This window comes from Hirsutella rhossiliensis, assembly GCF_020360975.1.
Source record: "Hirsutella rhossiliensis strain HR02 chromosome Unknown scaffold00002, whole genome shotgun sequence".
Lineage (NCBI taxonomy): Eukaryota > Fungi > Ascomycota > Sordariomycetes > Hypocreales > Ophiocordycipitaceae > Hirsutella > Hirsutella rhossiliensis.
In genome coordinates this window covers 4,718,326-4,738,575 of record NW_025408668.1, presented here as the reverse complement: position 1 = coordinate 4,738,575, position 20,250 = coordinate 4,718,326, and the positions used below count along the sequence as shown (strand labels likewise).

Below are 20,250 nucleotides of genomic sequence, written 5' to 3'. Positions count from 1 at the left end.
GGTGAACAGAAAGTCTGTCCCTTGTAAACGGTTGTGGGGTCTACTATCTTGGATGGCATTCTTGTAAACAGTTCAAGACAAGAAGTACGGTCAGAGTCATATCAAGATGGTTCACAGGTGGTCATGTATTCGTTCACATCAAGTTGCCCCATCATCACTCTTCGTGTAACTAGCCTAACGCAAAATGAGGGCATCGTGACATGCCGATGCAACAAAGATTCCATCAACGCCGTCGCTGCGTAACCGAAGCGCAAGAAGAAAAAACCTTGTCACGTCGCCCGTGTCCTGACTCCAAAAGCATGTCTTAGCTGGCGCCTCCGCTGGTCTAGTCCTCTCGGGACCGATTCACCCAACTCCGTAGTAGGTCGGCCGCTTCCTGTGCTGGTGCCGTCTATCCGTCAGTAGACGTTTGCCAGGATGTGGGGGGGAGCACTCACAAGAAACATTGTCCAAGTCTCCCAGAGTCGCTGGGCAGCCGGGAATCGGGTTCCCCGTGCGGACATTGCAGAGGGGCGCCAAGTCGACACTCTCGTGAACGACGATGCTGTTCTGCATACGCGCCGTGAAGTTCTTGTCCCTGCCAAGATCCAGTTAGCTACCCGCATCGGGGAAAACAGCAGAGCGATGCTCACAAGACCGTGACCTTGCGGTCTAGGCCGTCCACTTTACGGTCTAAATCATCCAACTTCCTGTTAATCGTGCGCATCTCGTTCCGCAAATCGTTGCGCATGGCTTCCAGCGCTTGTGCGAGTCGAAGACCGCCATCGACTGCCGGAAGATTTTGACACCGTGAGAACTCCTCGGACAAAGCCGATAAACTGTCCGCCACCCGCGGAAAAGAGGGCTGTGGAAGGTCCTGCGCGGCCTCCATCGCTGAAGCAAAAACGAGGGCCAAAAAAGGCACTGCTGGGTGCTAACGAGCTGCGGTCTAGATCTGCCTGATCGTTGGGTGCCTAGGTGATGATTACCGTAGGTGCACCTGCCCCACGGATGCAACAAGAGGTGTTGGACGTGTCACGTCTCCGCAGTAACGAGTGCGCGTAGTCAGCTGACTCTGCTGCTTGCTTTCTCCTAAGCAAACCAGGTCCCTCCGGACTTTTATTCGTCCCGCGCCGTGCGCTGGGAAGAGAAGGTAGCCTACCCTGGATCAAGTCCCTTTCCTGGGGAGAAAACGATGGAACTTCCGTGATCCCGACGGAAAAGTAAGAGAACAAGTGCCAAGGGCAAGTCTGCCCGACAGTCGCTCCGGCGGGGGATCGTCCCCTTTTATTTATCCCTTTCCAAGGTCTTTGTAGTATCCGTCCGGGTCTCCTCCCGTCCAGTTGTGGAGTCATGCAACCACTACGTGCAAGCTGACTTGTGACGCGCCGTCTCCGTTCCACTCAACAGGCTCTTAACACTCAGTCCCTTCTATCCTCTCCGGAACTGCTAGTACCACACTCAATCCTGACGGAAAGGTGTCTAGAGCTGGGCCTGGGCCGTGGGCAATGGGCCCCCTATAAACCAAACTTAAGTAATAGGGGGCCGAAGCACAGAGTGACCTCCCGTCACATACAATCCTCGCCTCCAGCTGCGGTACCTTTTCCCTCCGGTCAAGGTCAGTTCCTCCCTCCGGTCGTGGCCCATGTGTACAGTTTGTACTGGCAATGTACGTGCCAGTGACTCCCGTCTGTGTGTCCTCCACACTCTTCCTTTGCTCGTTGCACTTGCTCAGTCAAGAGTACTGTCTTGCACATTCTGTGTAGTGTCCGTCGCGCACCCTTCCGGATGCTCGCTCCTCTCCTCGTGTTTACCTCTTGTAAACGCTTTACTCGATTGAAGAACGTCAACGTGGCTCTTCACAGTCGAACCTTCGGCTCGCCTGCACCCCCCTTCGGGGATTGATTCCATAGTCATCAGGAGTCCTCCGGAGGTGAACAAGGAGTCTATCTCTTATAAACGGGGTTGGCTAGGTATCTTGTGTGGTTCACTTGTAAACGCTGTGGAGAAAAGGGGCGTGAAGGGTGTATGTCTACTGTCACGATTATTTCTGGTGTTTATCGAGGCGCGTGGGCAGGGATCGAATTGAGTTGCCGTGTCAAGGCTAAATGTTCTACTTCACATGCGCTGTTTGCTCCGACGACGAAGTTGGAACGGTGTCCGTGGCCACCGGAGTAGGGAAAGAGTCCTGCCTGTCATGACTGCGGCCCCTTGTATTCACTTCCGCGAACCACCTACAGTGGCTAAAGCCAACGCCAAGACCCACCGGGGAATCTACCTCAGACATTACGAGAATCCATCGTCTTCTTCCGCACGGACTGTCAAGGCGGAACGGTCAACTCCAGGCGATAAAAGATCTCTGACCGAGTAGCCGGACAAGGCCTCCACATGACTTCGCAAGACCTCACCTTGCGCCCACGAGAAAAACTCGCGCTCATCCTCAGGTCCGATGGGCTGAATGACGTTTACCCACTCGGGAAACTTGACCAGGGCCACGTCCCCCCGTCTGGGAGTGACTGCAACGACACCGTACATGACACAGTCATTGACCCTCGCAAGACGTGTGAGCCGAAACATGCCCGGAAGGGGCTAAAGAGGTGGCGAAAGGACTGCTCCCAGCACTCGTACTGGGTCGTGTCGAACCAGCAGCAACACATGTTGTACCACAGCCGTAGCAAGGCCGGGTTGATGCACGGGGACCGACAGCCCCTCGCTCACTCGAGTCCATGTCCGATGCGCTAGAAGATGGGAAGAGCCGGCCGGGCTCTCGTCAAACGACAGAAAGACCATGATGAGAACAGATCCGCCCACTGGGGCTGATACTTCACGGCGTATGATCTCGTCGCGGAAGAGACACAACCCTGTCTCCAAGATTCCTCCGGTCCAACAGCAACAGCAACAGCAAGGCTCACGCCCTCTTACCAAGCTGTATCTGCACACCCAAGTGGCAGAGAGGACCTCCGCCCGCCTGAGCCCGGTTGCATCAATAACGTGTTCCCGTTCCACTCAAACTTCCAACGAGGTAGAGTGGCTCCCGAGCCAAGAGGACGAAGAAACCCGCCTCGTGTCAAAGCCCCACACCGCTTGATGTGGGAAGGGAAAACCGTCTCTCGGCCGGTTGTCGAAGAGTGGCGAACGTGTCTCTTAGATTTACTTCCGTAAAACTCACTGCCTGGAGTGTGAAACGATCAAGCCCGTTTGGGCCTACGTGGGTGGGCGCCCCCCCGGGTTTTATACTTCTCGTATCTCATGTGTCCGGGTGTCTGTCCCGGACGTTGGTGGAGTCAAGTAAGCCGTGCCGGCAACTGTCTCGTTGGACCCGCGCCCTCCCCCCGGTCGGTCAGCTGCTATGACTCGCTCCGTTCCCCCCTTGTCACTCCCGCGCTATGCACTGCAGCGTATCTACTTTGTAGTAACACACTGCTCTAGAACGTTGGGCCGTTGTGCCATGGCCCCCTATAAACCAAACTTAAGTAATAGGGGGCGCGGCAGTCAAAGCGACCTCCCGTCTCTTTGTGTCCCTCACCTCCGGATCGGTACCTTTGACCTCGCTCCACTCGTTCAAAACTCCTGCGTGAAGTTGTAGGCCAAGCCAGCTCTGCTCGGTCGCCGGGTGTGGTGAAAATGGCAAGAGTCAAGACTGTGCCCAGCACAGATGACAGCAAGCGGGCACCTAACCCGATAAATAGTGCGTAGCGCGTCTCTAGAGAGACAAAGGACGCGTTCGGGCTGGTAGACCAGTCAATCCATCTTGACTCACGCGAGTGAAGGAGGCCTGTGCAGAGTGAGTACACAAAAAGAAAAACAGTTCCACCGGGAATTTCCCGCTCCCCTGATGCCGAGAGCCGACAGCTTCCATATGGAAGGTGGATGAAGGAATGAACCATCCAAGGTTCAAGTGAGTGGGCGAATCCTCTTCTTATGTCTCCGACGCGTACAGTGTCCGGGCTCTGCGCCCGTCCAGTAGTGGGGTAAGGGATTTTCCGGTGATCTGCCGGATCTGGCGATTTGCCGGATTGCGGCGACTTCGCACGCTCAACATCAATCGACGATAGCTCAACATCCACGGTGCCAATTGACGTATCCTTTGAGTGCCTGAATTGTCAGAAGCAGTGAAAGTCTAGGATATATTTAGAAGTTTTATCTAGGGGGCAATGCGCTGCGGTGCTGACATCAAACGAAGCAACGGCCAAAATAGGATTCCGACAGATTGTGTAAGTCATTTCGGCCAACACAGCAAAAACAGAACATTATTGACTTTCATCGTGGGCTTTAATCATGTGGGATTCTCCCTATTATATCCATAGCGCAGAAATTGGCTCAGGATACTGCCAAAAATGGGGGTTGGAAGGGCGACCTAGATAACCTCATTCTACGCACCCGTAATGAGCCAGATTGAACGTGATTCGACGCTACGAGCATCTTCTGAAAAGAACCTACATATGCATCTGAATGTAAGGTTTATTTTTAGCTTGAACTTCAGTGCGCGAGGCTCCTCTTTCACACCTGACAAGGAAAGATGCGCACGAAAATTGAAACTCGACACCCTGCCCTAAAACACGTATAACATGGATGAAAAGGGATTTCTATTCCTTACGAGCATTTGAACGAACATTTTATTCCTCTTATTAGAAAAAACAAGGCAAAATTGCTCGGCGTATTAAAAAATGGCAACCCATCCTCCCTTACGTTCAAGATGTGCGTCAGTCAAGAGATGGCATCGCTGCCCCCATTTCTCATCCACCAAGACAAGCCAGCACAAACCCTGGACTTTTGGTTGGTGAAACGTGAATCAAGTCGTCAATAAATATTTTTTAACACGTCAAAAACGAGGTGGATGAATCACAATATTGGAAAAGAGCAGCTCGTCAGTACGTTGGACCGGTTTACTAAGGCGAAGCTCGAAACGGTCGTGCTTTTCGCCTTTTGGTTACCGATGGCCACTTAAACATTTTAGTATGGATTTTATGGGTGGTGTGACGGGCACCAGATGATCGTTGTGGTGTTTCCTCCTCATTCCACTCATCGGCTGCAACCCTTGATGTATCGTTATTCAGCCTCTCTCAGCAGCGTATATGTATAATCTTCTTCATTGTACAGACAAATAAAAAAGGTTAATTAAATCGTTGAAAATGAAGCTCTAGACTGTGTTTTGGAAGGCATTTCAGGAAGTAGTCGAGAAGACCTCTGTTGATGCTGGCCGCAACAGCCGAAGGCTGAGTAGCACCCTCGAAAGCCCTCAATGTGCGTTTTAAGTGATTTATATGAGAGCTTAAGTTAGAAGAGAACAGGTAGTCACAAGCACCAGCGCAGGCAGGGCAGTAAGGCTCCAAAGATGATCTCTTCTGCTGTACAGATTGGAATGCAGACGAGGTGTTTAGCTCTGCAAAAGTGGCTCAAACTCGCTAAAGAAATACAGCTTAAGGACCCCAACAAAAAGAAGAGGCTCTGAAGAAGGAGACCTGAAAGTTTCAGCAACAGAAGAAGGCGGCGGAGCAAAAGCTTTCGCTCTACAGAAGAGGAAGCAATGAGAGGCGGAAATTGGGAGAAAACGACGGATGACGGAGGCCGTGAAGCAAAATATGGAGATAAATTGGCACTATTAACAAGAGCTGAAGATTTTGACTATGGAAAAGCCCCAGAAAATGCAGAATGAGCGACGGGTGGCCCCTGAGGGTCGCGTGAGGAGTCAGGATGCTCACGCCGCAGAAATTGTCACTCTTCCGTTCACACCAGAGCGGACCATAGCATTGCAGGTACCAAACCCACTATATAATAACGCAAACAACAAGGCAATGATAACCTCAACCCACATATCCTGTCCTCAAAGGCCCTCTTTAGCTGTTGATAGTGATCGGGAGGTAGTGGGTGCATTTCGGGGACTTGCGCGATCGGAGAGTAACAGAAGACGACCTCGATGACTGGATGACTTCAAAAAATATTGAGTGAAATCTTTGAGCATTATTAATTTCTCTTATGAGATTTTAGAATAATTCAAATAGTATTCGTGGAGTTATTCTCAGTTCTTTACTGGAATGCAAGGGAGAAAAAAACCGGCGAATCACCCGATCCGGCAGATCATCGGAAAATCCCTTATGCAGTGAAACTACGTAACCTGCATGTGTGACGCGCCATCTGCCCTCCGTTCGATTGGCTCTTATGACTGCATGCACTCCCCCCCGTCGTTTCTGCTTAGTACTACACTCAATCACGTGCGTGAAAGGTGTCTAAAGACTGGGCCATGGAGCAGAGGCCCCCTATAAACCAAACTTAAGCATATAGGGGGCCCGGGGGTAGAAGGGACTCCGCCCTTCCTCCTGTCCCTCGCCTCCTGCTCGGTACTGGTGACCTCCATCCTGTCGTTCAAAACCTCCCTCCTGTCGGTTTTTCTCGCTCCGCTCAAGCACCTCCCTCCGGTCGGGGTGGCCCAACGGGTACTGTTTGTATGTGTCTCGGGTGGTGAAGTGACTTAAGTAGGGACTGAGCGGGTGTTGGAGTGGTTGTATGTCCGTCGTGCGCCTTTCAGACGCCTACTCCTCTCCACTGGGTAATGATACCTTGTAAACGATTGACACGATTGAAGATGAGTTGACGTGACGCTTCGCTGCTGTTCACGTCAGTCCTTCGGCCTGTCCGCACTCCTTCGGAGTAAATTCCATAGTGATGGAATGGCCCTCCGGGGGTGATCATTCGGAGTAATGTCTCTTGAAACAGTGTTCTTGTAAACGTTGAAGGTGTCCTTGTAAACGCCTCAAGTGACTTGGAGCGTGGAATACGTATAAACAAGGGTTAATCTACGTCTTGTGTGCATTCTCGTAAACGCTTAGGAAAGAAGAATATCTCCTGTATGCGTGATGGGTGATGTTCGTCTACAACACAACATCTTAGGCCGAATGACTGGAAATGTCTATAAACGAGGCCAACACCCGAAAAGGGAAAGTGCCCACGAAGGGACCGAAAGCCAATCGCATTTGCTCATCCATACCCAATGAGATGCCAATTTCGTCACGTAAAGAAGACAAGCCTAAGCCAAATTGCCGACGCATCATACCGAAACTGCGCCTAATCATCCGTCACTGCCACTGCCGGAACATGGCAGACTCTTCGACAACCAGCGAGGAAACCCTTCCGGTGTTCAATCCAGGAGTCATGTGCGTCTAGGGACACGACCTCAAAGAAGGACGAGTCGGCCACCCGTAGTACCGGAGATAGCCTGCCGCCCCTGCTACGGGGACAGCCCAGGTATTTCTCCACCGCCCGTTCCAACTGAAGACCCGTCCAAGCGCCTGAGAGGGGACAGGCCATGTCGAGCAGAAGCACGATGCAACATGCATCGCTCCCCCGTGTGCCGGCGGAGCTCGAACTGTCTGATGCCGACGAAGGAGAAGGTGAACGGGGACTTTGCGCCCCGGGGAACCAAACATCAGCTCTCACCTTGAGTCGAGTCTCCAACAAAGACCAACACTGGTCCCTCCGACTCCCGTCTGGAAAGAGCAAATGAACCGCGAGGGTCGACCCCCCCGCTTGAACGGGCGTCATAGCATCCGCGTGTCGAAAAGCAGCGCAGGCATCGCCCGCGAGCTTCCGCAAGTTCATGTATATGTCGCTCCGCGTCACCAAAAGATTCCACGATCTCATCTCCATCGCTCGACCCCTCCCGGGGGCTGTGAGACTCCTGAACCGTGCTACTCGAATCCGAGCCAGAACCACTGTGGTAATGGACAAGAGGACGACGCCCGTCCTCATCGCTGACGTAGTCTGTCATGGCAGCCTGCTTGGCGGGTAGGGGACAGCACGAGAGCTAGAGAAATGTGCACTTGCACTAGAATCCTCAAGAACTTCCACGAGGTTTACCAAAGAAACCTGTGAGAAGATGCAGGCTTTCACTCCCGTTCAACTGAACTCCGTCAATCTGGCGGCGCATCCAGCAGAAGCCAGTCAGAAGAACTTCTCTCGAGTTGGACTGGGCGAGACGTTGCTCTTATACCTCCCGCATCTAGCTTGTCCGGGTTGCACCAACCCGGCCATGTGTGGAGCAGTCGTGGAAGCTGCGCAACCCGACCAAGTGTGACGTACCATGTTCTCTCCGCTCCATTGGTTCTTATGACTCACTTCTTTCCCCCCTGTCAATCCGTGCTAGTACTGCAGTGAATCACGTGCGTTCAAGCTGCTCTATGGGCTGGGCCGTTGTGCCATGGCCCCCTATAAACCAAACTTAAGTAATAGGGGGCCGAAGCACAGAGTGACCTCCCGTCACATACAATCCTCGCGTCCCGCTGCGGTACCTTTTCCTCCGTCAAAGAGCTCCTTCCAGTCGTCAGCTCCTTCCAGTCGCGGCCCACGTGTACTGTTTGTATTGACAATGTACGTGCCTGGTACATTTGATTTTCTTGGTTCGCCCGTCTCACTTATTCCCTTGCTCGTGCCTCGCGCGGTCAGTCCTGCTGGGACTGTATTCTGTTTCCCGTCCGTCGCGTGCCTTCCAGACACTTGCTCCTCCTGTCGCCGGGTGTTCTTGTAAACGGCACCCTCAATCGAAGATGGTGAGCGCCACTCTTCACAGCCAGTCCTACGGCCTGTCTGCACCCCCCTTCGGGGGGGTTGTGTTCGTATCTCGGAAGGGATTGGAGATATCAGGCTACACGCCTTGTTCCACTCTCCCGCTTGGGTTGAACCGAGACAAAGGATCCACGGCCCGGGTTCAGGCTAGGAAGAAAGACGCAATCGTCTTCTTTCTTTGTACGTGGGAAGAAGGGAAGCCCCTCAAACTTCTCCATCGAGTATCGATGTTCGGGGGAGGCCTCGTCCAAGCACTACCTCACTCACTACCTACTATTTTCCATGGGGGACGCCTTCATGTTCTCGCAGTGAAGGGCAAAAAGAAACTGAACATACAGCAGCCGGTGTTCGCTGGTCGTCACCGACCCAACTACTCATCTGCCCCTTGCCAGGTTGACTAACGGAGATCGGACGGGATCCGGTACTGTCTAGCAGGTGTGGCCGTATGTGGCCGAGGGTGATGCTGTCACCACCAAGAGCCTGCTGAGGCGAAGATGCCAGGTGCCATACTAATAAGAGTCTCCTCTTACTCTTGTCATGTCCGCCGGGCCATAAAGCCGCCTTGGGTGAGGCACCCCATCGGGGATGCTGAACGCAGTGGATGTTGTCGACGGAAACAAGCGGCAGCGCGTGCACAAGGCAAAGATCGAGTTCCTCCCGTCACTCTGTCCCCTTCTGAACCCAGTTCAATCGAGAAGTGAAGAGCGGGTCAAAACAGAGCCAGTCTGTTCCATCTTCCGTCTGAATTGCGCACCCGGTGTTTCTCCGTCCACGGGAAGAAAAAGCCAAGGAACAAGAAGTCTGTCACCTGCCGTGACCCATGTGCTCCTCCCGTCACTTTGTGAGTCCGTCCTCCCGTCGCTTACTCCGTTCTTCTGTTGCTCCCGCGTCGCCCGTAGGGCTTTTGTCCTTCTCGTCCCTGGTCCAGTGAAGCAAAGACAGAAAGAGTCCGTCCGTGTCTCTTAGTCGTCCCTGCCGTGACCCGTCTGTTCTCACCTCGGCTTCCTGCGCGTCGTGCCGTAGGCACCAAGTCCTCTCTTCCGAGAGAAAGAAGGAAAGAACCGCTGGGTTCCGTGTCGAGGGGGGGCAGCCCCCGTCTTATACCTTTTGTTCGGTGTGTGTGTCCCCACGTCTGTCCGGGTTCTTCTCGACCCTTCCATGCTGCGTGTATGCAACCACTACGTGCAAGCTACACCCCTTACGTGCCGCCTCCCCCCGGTCGTCAGGCTCTTATGACTCACTTCTTCCCGTCCCGTCCATCCGTGCTAGTACTACACTCAATCACGTGCGTGAAAGGTGTCTATGGGCTGGGCCGTTGTGCCATGGCCCCCTATAAACCAAACTTAAGTAATAGGGGGCCGAAGCACAGAGTGACCTCCCGTCACATACAATCCTCGCGTCCCGCTGCGGTACCTTTTCCCTCCGGTCAAGGGGTCGACTCGTCCCTCGTCGTGGCCCATTTGTGTTGGGGAGGTACTGTTTGTATTGCTTGTATGCGTGCCAGTGACTTTCAGAAAGCTGTTCATCTTGCTTACACATTATTCTTTGTCCGTCGCGCACCCTCACGGATGCTCGCTCCTCTTTGTCCTGTATCTACTGTCGTGTGAACGCTGTACTTGATTGAAGATTCTTCAGTGTGGATCTTCACACCCGCCCCTACGGCGCGTGCGCACCCCCCTTCGGGGGGGTTGTGTTCGTATCCATGAAGGGATTGAGGGTGAGAGGTGGTAGCGCTTGGAGTATCATTCCCTTGTAAACGGATTGGGTGTTCTTGTAAACGTGTGGAGATATATCTAGGGATACAGTACAATCACAGATTCATGCGTCCCGTACGCAAATCAAGTCTCTATTGTCTACGCATACATCTTGAACCCAAGCGATGGCATCGTCACTCAAGTGTCGTATCCAGCACTCCAGCCTCTTGTCTCGTGCATAGCATAGTCTGTTCTTGACCGACCGCGTAGAAGGTGATGCTATTCTGAGGTCTCGATTAGGCAGGTGGGGCCTCCCCCGCGCGTTGCCCGCCGTTCTCAGAGAGAAAACCCCTCCCCCCGCCATGTTTGGATGGTGCTCACGAAAGAAAGCTCAGCTGGACGGGAGGACAGACAGAGGCTGTAAAGACGCGAAGCCTAGGGACTAACGCTGTATGATCGTGTAGCCCGGGACCCACAGACCTTCCTGGTCAATATCACGGTGCAGCTCCCCGCTCAATGTCGTGTCCCCAAAGACGACCTCATCGATGCCGTCTCTTACAGCAAGCATCCATGCCTTCGCGTCCCACTTGATAGAATCTTCGCAACAGGCCATACACCATGCACGGCTCAGCCTGAAGTCGAATTCGACGTCCCCCCGGTCGGGCAAAAGCGTCGATGCCGAGTCTAATCCCCCCTCGGACTCTACTCTTATCAGGATATCATAGACGCCCGTACCACTGCGGGAGGCACAGAAGCGAAACCCGTGTTTCTTCAGACGTGCGCGTAAGCGTTGCACCATCTCCGAAGGCATTGCATGATCCGATGCCACCCATCGGACAAAGAACCAGTGGCGACACCACTGACGCCCCTTCAAGCGGGCGCACGCTGGATGAGGACAGCAAAAGCAGGTTGCAGACCCTGCCTTGGGAGAAGACGAAGCCGAGGATGGAGAGGGCTCCATGCCCGCTACTCCGTGCTTTGACAACGAAATGCAAGGTCCACTCCGTTATGCTCTGCATCAGCAGTAAGCAAAGATCTCTGGCACAAGAGAGCTGGCGACTCTCGGTCTAACCAAAGGAATCCTCCCGTGTCTCCGTGCGGTGCACTGCACTTGGGAAATGTAATCAGGAGGATCGGACCTTACCAGTGTCCCTGAGGAATCACGTCTCGTGATAGATCGGGTCGATGTTGCCAATGTGCCCATTTGCGTTGCTCCTCAACGACCAACCAGTGGAACTCTGTGTACGAGTTGAGAAGAAGAAACCTTGCCAGGTTTTGTCGAAAGAAGGTGGGCGGGCATCAAGCCCTTTAAACACTCCGTTCTCTGTGGGGTCCCCACCCATGTCCGGGTTGCCACCCCGTCCATCTCTGCAACTGGCTATGCAACCACTACGTGGAAGCTATCCAATCGAAACGTGACCCTCTCCCCCCTGTCGAGCTGTCTCTTATGACTCACTTCTTCCCGTCCCGTCCATCCGTGCTAGTACCACACTCAATCACGTGCGTGAAAGGTGTCTATGGGCTGGGCCGTTGTGCCAGCCCCCCGGCGTGAGGCTGTCGTGAAGTCCTCCTTCAACGAGTCATCGACAGCACCCGCGCAAATCCAGTCACAATTGCTAACGCAGCACCACTGGACTACGGTTCAAAGCCAACATCCTCAAACAGCTCTTCATCGTCGTAGTAATCATTCGTGGGCAATGCACGCACTGATTGTCTGCCCGGACGGGGGAGACTGCCCTGCCGTGGAAAGGAAAGAGTGGATTGACTGCTCGGGAGACCACCACTCCGAGGCTTCCGGACCAATATATCCGCGGTGTAGTGCTTCGTCTCATCCTGCTTGCCCTCTCGGGCCCGGACCTTCTCGATCCAGGAGAGATACGGCTTGCTGTAGAGACAGTTTCCCAATGCCTCGCCAAAGATGCGGAGGGCCCTTTGAGAGCATCCGTCTCGGCCTCCTTGACGGCCTTTTCCATGGCTTCCGCCCTCGTGTTGCGCTTGTCGCCCCCGCCAAAGCCGGTTCCATCGTGGGAAGTTGGGGCTCCGCTGGTCACCCAAAGACGGTGACACGCACCCTGCACACGGCTTCCGTCATCCACTTCGCGGGGTTGCCTTCTGTGCGGGATTCGCAAGACTGCTCGATGACCTCCGAACTCCATCCGTCATGGCCAAACATGTCATTCGCCAACGAGATTGCATCCGCGCTGCTGAGATAGGAAAGCTTCGACCCTCCGGGCCCCGGTCTCCGCTGCACATACTCTGGACCAAGCGGCCTCCGAGGACAGCCAAGGAGCTGCTCCCCGACGCCACGTCTGCGTCTGTCAAAGACATCACTCGAGTCTTGCCCTGGGCTGCGTCGTTCCTTCCGACGGGTCATTTACCTCATCAGCCTTGCGGCCGCGCTTCACCACGGGCGACATCCTGGCAGTACAAGACTCCGTCACTGGAAAGTGGAAGTGGCACAAGTAGGACTTGCTTCAAGAAAGCAAGATGGTAGGTGCAACGTGTACAGCAACTTGGCTTCTGGCAGTGTCGTCCCGACAGTACGAAGAAGAGAAAGAAAGAGGATGCCTGGATCCAAAAGAGACGGGGGGCTGCCCCCCTCTAAATACTCCGTAGCGGCGAAAGTGTCCGGGCTCTGCGCCCGGCCAGTAGTGGATGCAGTCAAGGAAGCGTTGCAACCTGTCTGATTGACCAGGGTGATCCATCCCGTCTCACTCCCTGTTATGACCGGCTCCGTTCTCTCCAATCACATCCGCGCTATGGACTGTCTGCAAACTACGTAAGCGACCTAGTACGTTGGGCCATGGAGCAGAGGCCCCCTATAAACCAAACTTAAGTAATAGGGGGCCCAAGAGTAGAAGTGACTCCCTCACTCTACTGTCTTCTCCCGCCAGTCGAAGTCCCTTTGACTCCCTCCAGTCGTGCAAAGACTCGCTCCGCTCAAGCACCTCCCTCCGGTCGGGGCCCAGGATGTAGCTTTTGTACTGTCAGTGCATGTGCCAGTGACTTTGAATTGCATTCGGTCGGTCAGTCTCCCGGGACTGTGTTCTTGTGTATGGTCCGTCGCATGCCCCTGCGGGACAATTGCTCCTCCTGTCGCGTGAAGACCGGCTTGTAAACGGGTTTACTCGATTGAAGAGATGTGAGCGTGGCTCTCCACACCCAGTCCTTCGGCCTGTCTGCACCCCCCTTTGGGGGGATTGCTTTCGAAGTGATGAAGGAGTCCTCCGGAGGTGATAATTCAGTACAGAGTGAATGAATGGGCTACCTTGTAAACGTGGGTTACTCTACTCTCTTTGGGTGGTGTTCTTGTAAACGCTTGAGGAATACTTGTCAACGTTGTGGATGTCTACTCAGTGTGCGTCACGTGTGCATGTGCATGTTCCTGTTCAAGTCACGCGGCTTCTTCATTGGCCTCCCAAGAGTAGACACTATTGCTATGTGAGGGCATCGTGACACGCCGATGCGGTAAGTGTTCCCCAACGCCTACGCTCCGAAGTACAAGGGACAAACTCCATCCATCATCAATCTGTTTTGAAAACGTCACAGCTCCCGTGTGACCAGCCCGGTGGCAAACTTCAGGTTCTTCTTCTTCTCCGCTGCGGAGCCCGACGGATTCTCCCACGTGGAGCAATAGCTGGTCCACATCTCGTGCTGTCACCCCGGGCGACTTTGTCAGCTCTGGACGATTCAACATTGACAGGGCCGCCTACCGTGCAGCCTTTCCATCTGATTCACGTTCCTAGGAAAGCCGTCAATCACTTCGCCCGTGAGAACGCTGTGCAGGGGCACCAGATCCATGTCTCCGCGGACAACCGTGCCATTCCGAGCCCGCACCACTGCGTTCCGGTTCCTACCGAACGGGGAAGAAGTAGGGTCAGCAGCTCAAGCTGAGAAGCACTACGGAGGGGTCAACCCACGAAACGATGACCTTGCGGTCTAAGCCATCCATTCGGCGGTCCACTTGGTCAAAGCGACGATTCATCGTCTGCTCCAAGGCGGTAAAACGCTCCATCATGAGCTCCATCCTCTCGAGAAGACGAGCCCCGCCGTCCACTGCCGGCAGGTTTTCGCACCGCTCAAAGTGTTCGGCTGCATCCCTGAAGTTGTGCGCCACCTGGCTGAAGTCCGGCTGCTGTCGTGCCCGCTCCATAGCTCGGAACGAAAAAGAGTCCCGACAGGTAATCGATCCCGAATCGACGGAAATCACTCCGTGGTTCCAAAAGAACAGTGCACCTATTCCAATGGTGCGATGACGTGGGGTGGTCGCGTCACCCCAGTGACCCAGAGACGATAGATACACAGCACGCGGGCTTCCCGCGTAGTCACCTGACTCTATGCCTGAGTAAGCGATATCCTCCGGGCCGCCATTTCCCCCGTAGTCGGAAAAAACAGGGATGGCCTACCCTGGATCGAGTCGTCTCCTTGGCCGACCAAAAACAGTGTTCTCTCTCTCGTGTCCCACTCCGTTGTGAAGATGCAAGGGAAAGAGAGAAGTGTCCCACAGTCGCTCTACTTGTTGGGGGGCGAGCCTGCCCTTTATACGGCTTTGTCCCCAGCCGCGTGTGCTGTATCCGTCCGGGCTCCCAACCCGTCCTGTAGTGGGGTCATGCAACTGCGAAGCTGACCAATGAACGCGCGTTGTCGGTCCCCTCCCCCAGCTCTTAGTACCCGCTTCGTTCCGCCTTGTCACTCCCGCGCTAAAAACTGCAGTGTATCTACTTTGTATGAACACACTGCTCTAGTACGTTGGGCCATGGAGCAGAGGCCCCCTATAAACCAAACTTAAGTAATAGGGGGCACATGCAGTGAGTGACTCCGTCACCCACAGTAACTTCGCCCTCCAGGCTCGTACCTTTTCCTCCGTCAAAGACTCCTTCCAGTCGTTCAAGTCGCTCCGCTCGTGGCCCAGAGGTACTGTTTGTATGTGTTTCGTACGTGCCCGGTACCTACTTTTCAATTGTGTTCGCCTGGCTCACTCATTGTTCTCGTTCCTCCCGTTTATTCCCTCGCTCATTACATTCGCTTGGTCAGTCCCCATGGACTGTACTACTGTTGTGTGTCCGTCGCTTGCCCTCCGGACAATCGCTCCTCGTGTTGGAGTCGACCAGCTTGTAAACGCCTTGCTCGGTCGAATAGCGCGAACGCCGCTCCTCACGCCTAGTCCTGCGGCCTAGTCGCACCCCCTTCGGGGTAATGACCATAGCTCTGAAATGGTCCTCCGGAGGTGCTCTACGAGTCGGTCCCTTGTGAACGTGGTCGGTTTGGCAACTTGGATGGCTATCTTGTAAACGCTCTTGCTGTCGTCTGTTCATTTCATGCACTTCTACCGGGTACTCCATGTCTATCTACACGTGAAGGGATCGTCGAGTCCTCATCAAGCCTGTGTTGCCCGACTACCCGGGCTAGTCTACAGTGCGTGACTGCGGTGTGCAGACCTCGTAATCTACCAATGTCGGATAATTCTCGCCCGAGTCATGCATGTCTTCCCTACGCGGCCTGCTAAAGTCCGGTCCTCCGCCATCACCTCCGTTCAGATGAATAGCACAGGGTCGGGCTACGTCTCACAGGAGTACACACCGTCTCGGTGCATCTCTTCCTCGAGATGACAACGCAGCTTGTGGTCCCCGAACAGAACTGAAGTTCCACGGCGACTGAGGATGCTCAATACATGACCACCCACGTCCTGTTTCAGTGTTTCCGCACAACAGCGGAAATTCCAGACCTGACACTCGTCATGCTCAAAGTCTGTCCCCGGGTTCTTCCACGTGGAAGGGTCGAGAGAGACGAATTCGTGCCGACTAAGTCCCTGGCCGTCGGGGTCCACGTAGAGCAAGAAGCGATACTCCCAGAGATCTTCCTCAGCAAGACACTTGGATGCCCAGTAGCGGAGGGGTCTCCCCCTAAGGCGGCGGATCAGCATCTGTTCCAGCACGGGGCTGAGAAGGTGGTCCTTCGTCACCCAGCGCACGACACACCAATGGCGGCACCATAGGCTCGAGCGCAGTCTCTCGCAATCATCGTGCAGACACAGGCACCTACACTCCGAGCTGTAGTCGGCCACTGGCCGTCCCATTGCGACGGGATTGTTCTCACCGCCCGGTTTAGTGGTTCCGGTAACCATTCTGCCCGAACCAAGAGCGGCTATCACCGTGCCGGGCCTCCAGCGAGCCGCCGCGGAAGGACGGGTAAGGAGAAGGTGCCCCCAGCAGGGCTATGAAAGCCCCTTCTGTACTTCACCTCGTTCCGTCTATATCTGAAGAAGGCGCGCTGCTCAGGTAATATTCCTATTCCGGTCTGGCATACAATGCCACTTTGTCTCGTCCCGTGTCGCACTTACGGTACGTTCTGTTCCCGCTCGTCGGGACTTGCTGTAGTCACAGTGTTGGACGGTCTGTCCGTCCGCCTCATCTGCTTTAACAAGCAAAGAAAAGGTAAAGGAAAGAATCCTGCTCGGATTAGAAATGTGGGCGAGGGTCTCCCTCTTTATACTCCGTAGTCCTCTCCGTGGTGTGGCATCCCCCACTCGTGTCCGGGTCTCACGCCCGGCCATCATCGATGCACTCATGCATGGGTACAGTCAACCACTGCGTGGAAGCTACACCATGTGACCGACCTCCTCCCGCCGGTCTGATTGGTCGTTAGGACTAGGTCACTTTCCCGCCTGTCAAGGACCTCTAGTACTTCATTCCTGCCCGTGCGGTCATCCATTCTCTAGTGACTGGGCCATGGAGCAGAGGCCCCCTATAAACCAAACTTAAGGATATAGGGGGCCCAAGAGTAGAAGTGACTCCGTCCCTTTACTAGTCCCTCGCCGCCTGCTCGGTACCTCTGACTTCCCTCCAGTCGTCAGATCTCGCTCCGCTCAAGCACCTCCCTCCGGTCGGGGTGGCCCAACGGGTAGTGTCTGTATGTGGGTTGGGTGGAAGTGGTACTTTGGTTGTTCTGGTGCGTGCGTGTCTCGTCCCTTTGCTCCCTTCGGTCGCAGGTCCTCCGTCCCGTGACTGTGCATGTGTGCTTGTAAACGATGTGCTCGGTTGAAGAGATGTGAGCGTGGCTCTCCACAGCCGCCCCTTCGGCGCGTCTGCACCCCCCTTCGGGGGGGTTGTGTTCGTATCCATGAAGGGATTGGAAGAAAGGGGTGGTAGCCGGGAAGGGGTATCGCCTTGTGAACGTGTTGGGTGTTCTTGTAAACGCTTTATGTGGGTGAAACCTACGTGGACAAGTATGAGTACAGGAACAATTCACGGTGGTATAGAGAGATGAAACCCGTTCAGTCTATTGAGTCTATTGAGTCCATACCAATGTCTCCGTAAACGAATGAGGTTTCGCCAACACCCAAAAGGGCTAGCGTCTCAGCGATACAAGATGTCAAGTGGTGCTCTACGCAGATTGTCTAGTCGCGATGCCAGCACCAAGAGTAGGTCATCCTCCCCGTAAACAGCAGATGGTGCACTCGCTCCCAAAGGCGGTCAAACCGAATTCGAACCAACTCCAGTGCATCGGTGCTACCAACCACCGCGGCGAAGACCGCAGAAGTGCAGTGGGTATACACGCACAATAAACCCTCGGCCTGCTCAACAGTGACACTCGTCAACCCTAGACGATTCATGCACCGAGCATGATCACAGCATCGACGAACAATTCCTTGTTCCGGCGCATAGCCTTGTAGAAGACACGCCCGGACACGACTCAAGGCCTGGTCGACAACGAGGCGACGCTCTCGACCCTCTTCCCCCGCGTCACTCGAGTAATGCCGGCAGTACGCAGAAATCAAACAGCCCAGGCTGTGATCCGCCTCGTTCGGGTAGGGGCTACAAAACCGCCGCAGCTGGTGCGGTAATGCCATGAGCCAGGGCCAGACGGGTACCTCCTCCGGAAAGCAACAGAGGGCAGTGCACAGTACCTCGTGCAGCTCTCTCTCGAGCTGGCCAAACGGGCGGGTCATGTCATCCGACAGCATTAAACGGTTCCGGTCATCTTCCAGCCCCCGCTTTAGTAAAGTCGAGGCAACCTTGGATGCGTACCCACTGCTCGGGGGTAAACGTCCATCCACAACACATAGACGACCACCGGTCTTCATCCCCCCGAATGACGTCCACGTTCTGATCTGAGAGGCGGCCTGCCGACTGCGACATGACTGCGCAGGCTTCAAGGATTTTCGAAAGAAGAGAAGGTTCTCGTTCTGCTGGAATCGAGTTGAGTGCACCACTTGATGCGAAGAAGGGCCAAGGTACTCTGTGCCAAGGCCAAGCCGTCGACTTCGTACTTGGCTAGAGATATCCACCGAATTGGATAGACAACGCTCCTGCGTCTGAGTAAGTAACGACAAACTCCCTTCGCGGTGAGCTCCACATCTGCATAAAGCAGAGAAAAAGGTGAAGTCCACTGGACTCATTTGGACGGGGCGCCACCCCTCTTTATACTCCGTGTATGTGTGAGTGTCCGGGTGCTCAACCCGGCCAGTAGTGGATCCATCCATGTAAGCTGTGCCAGCAAACTGTCTGTGATTGGACGCGGCGTGGTCGGTCCCCTCCCCCTGCCTCTTAGTACTAGCTTCCCTCCCGCTGGTCACTTTCGCTCTATGACTGCATGCAATCACGTGCGTTCAAGCTGCTCTATGGGCTGGGCCGTTGTGCCATGGCCCCCTATAAACCAAACTTAAGTGATAGGGGGCCCGGGGGTGACAGTGACTTCCCGTCACCGTCTGCACACTCCTTCCAGTCGCGTACCTTTGACCTCCATCCTGTCGTTCAAAACTCCCTCCGGTCGCACAAAGCTCCTTCCAGTCGCGGGCCCAACGGTGTAGTGTCTGTAGTGTGTTTGTATGGCGGAGTGACTTGAATGGGGTTTGTGTGTGTGTCTTGTTAGTGTCCGTCGCCCTTCGGTTGCTCCTCCTGTGGTGTATCTACTGGCTTGTAAACGTGCTACTCAATCGAAGATGGTTGAGCGCGGCTCCTCACGCCTGAACCTTCGGCTCAGTCGCACCCCCTACGGGGGTAGATTCCATAGTCTAGATATGCCCTCCGGGGTGTCATTCCGAGTAGAGTACTTGGGATCAAGTGTTCTTGTGAACGAGTGGGATCTACTTGTAAACGCGGGGTGGTGTATAAGAACCATCTTTCCGACATCAATCTGTAATTCATGTGACCATTACCATGTTAAAGAGAATCATGTTAACGCATTGAGACCGATGGGAAGTGGAGTAATTGATTCATTATCGCGAATTGTATTTAAGCACGGCCGGTTCCATTGATATTTCGGCGTGCCTGAGAGTCTAGTCTTGCTCAAGTACGCATCTAAGGCCTAAACCAAGCAGATCCAAAGTAAAAACGGTCCACCATATCAGCATTCCAAAGAAACAGTATGACGATCAATCTCCGCAGTGAAAGCAAAAAGATGCCAACGCCGCCACGGGCTCAGCCGCTTTGACAGCCGCAACCTATCGCGTGGGAAACAACTCACGTCTCCTTCATCTCCTCCTGTCCTGAAATGGAATACCCGTTAGCAGACAAAACTGAACAGTTCAAAAAACGAGGTTACTTGCATCGCCATCGTTGATGACAATCGCCATCCCCGACTCGGGGTCTATGCCCCAGCCACGTCCTCTCCGAAGCACCTCGAGAAAAAAAGGTCGATACCACGGATGATCGAGCATGGCAACTGGACACTGCGTTTTCCATGTCCAGATAAAACGGTTCTCACCATAGGCTTCAAGCCACGTGACGCAACAAAGACACCCTTCCGGCTTGTCTGAGGACTGAGAGGCCGTCCCTGGATCAGCTGCAGGTGCTAATGCACCCGTCGTCTCCGACATAGAGTCACAAATGGAACCCTGTCCGCCGAGTCCTGCGTGTTAGAACGCACACCTGGCTGTGCAAGTGGTCAGCCACTGGCCGTTCGCAAAGACGGAAGACGAAGAGACTCGCGTACCCCGTCTCCAAAGCACTTGAGGTCTCGAGACAGGGTGAGCACCACCGCCCACTGCAACCACGAGCGGGATAGGGCGCAGCAAGGC

The 20,250-nt window shown here is 54.5% G+C and overlaps 2 protein-coding genes across 2 annotated transcripts; both read right to left on the bottom strand.

Annotated features, from left to right (window-relative positions):
• Positions 1–325: 325 nt before the first annotated feature.
• On the bottom strand, positions 326–730 carry HRG_02139 (uncharacterized protein; the record flags this gene model as incomplete). Its single annotated transcript, XM_044860610.1, has 3 exons — positions 326–381; positions 438–577; positions 633–730. 3 exons carry the CDS (start codon positions 728–730, stop codon positions 326–328), a joined length of 294 nt encoding a protein of 97 aa, XP_044724243.1.
• Positions 731–13,775: 13,045 nt separating this feature from the next.
• On the bottom strand, positions 13,776–14,385 carry HRG_02138 (uncharacterized protein; the record flags this gene model as incomplete). Its single annotated transcript, XM_044860609.1, has 3 exons — positions 13,776–13,886; positions 13,971–14,085; positions 14,153–14,385. 3 exons carry the CDS (start codon positions 14,383–14,385, stop codon positions 13,776–13,778), a joined length of 459 nt encoding a protein of 152 aa, XP_044724242.1.
• Between the last annotated feature and the right edge of the window lie 5,865 nt (positions 14,386–20,250).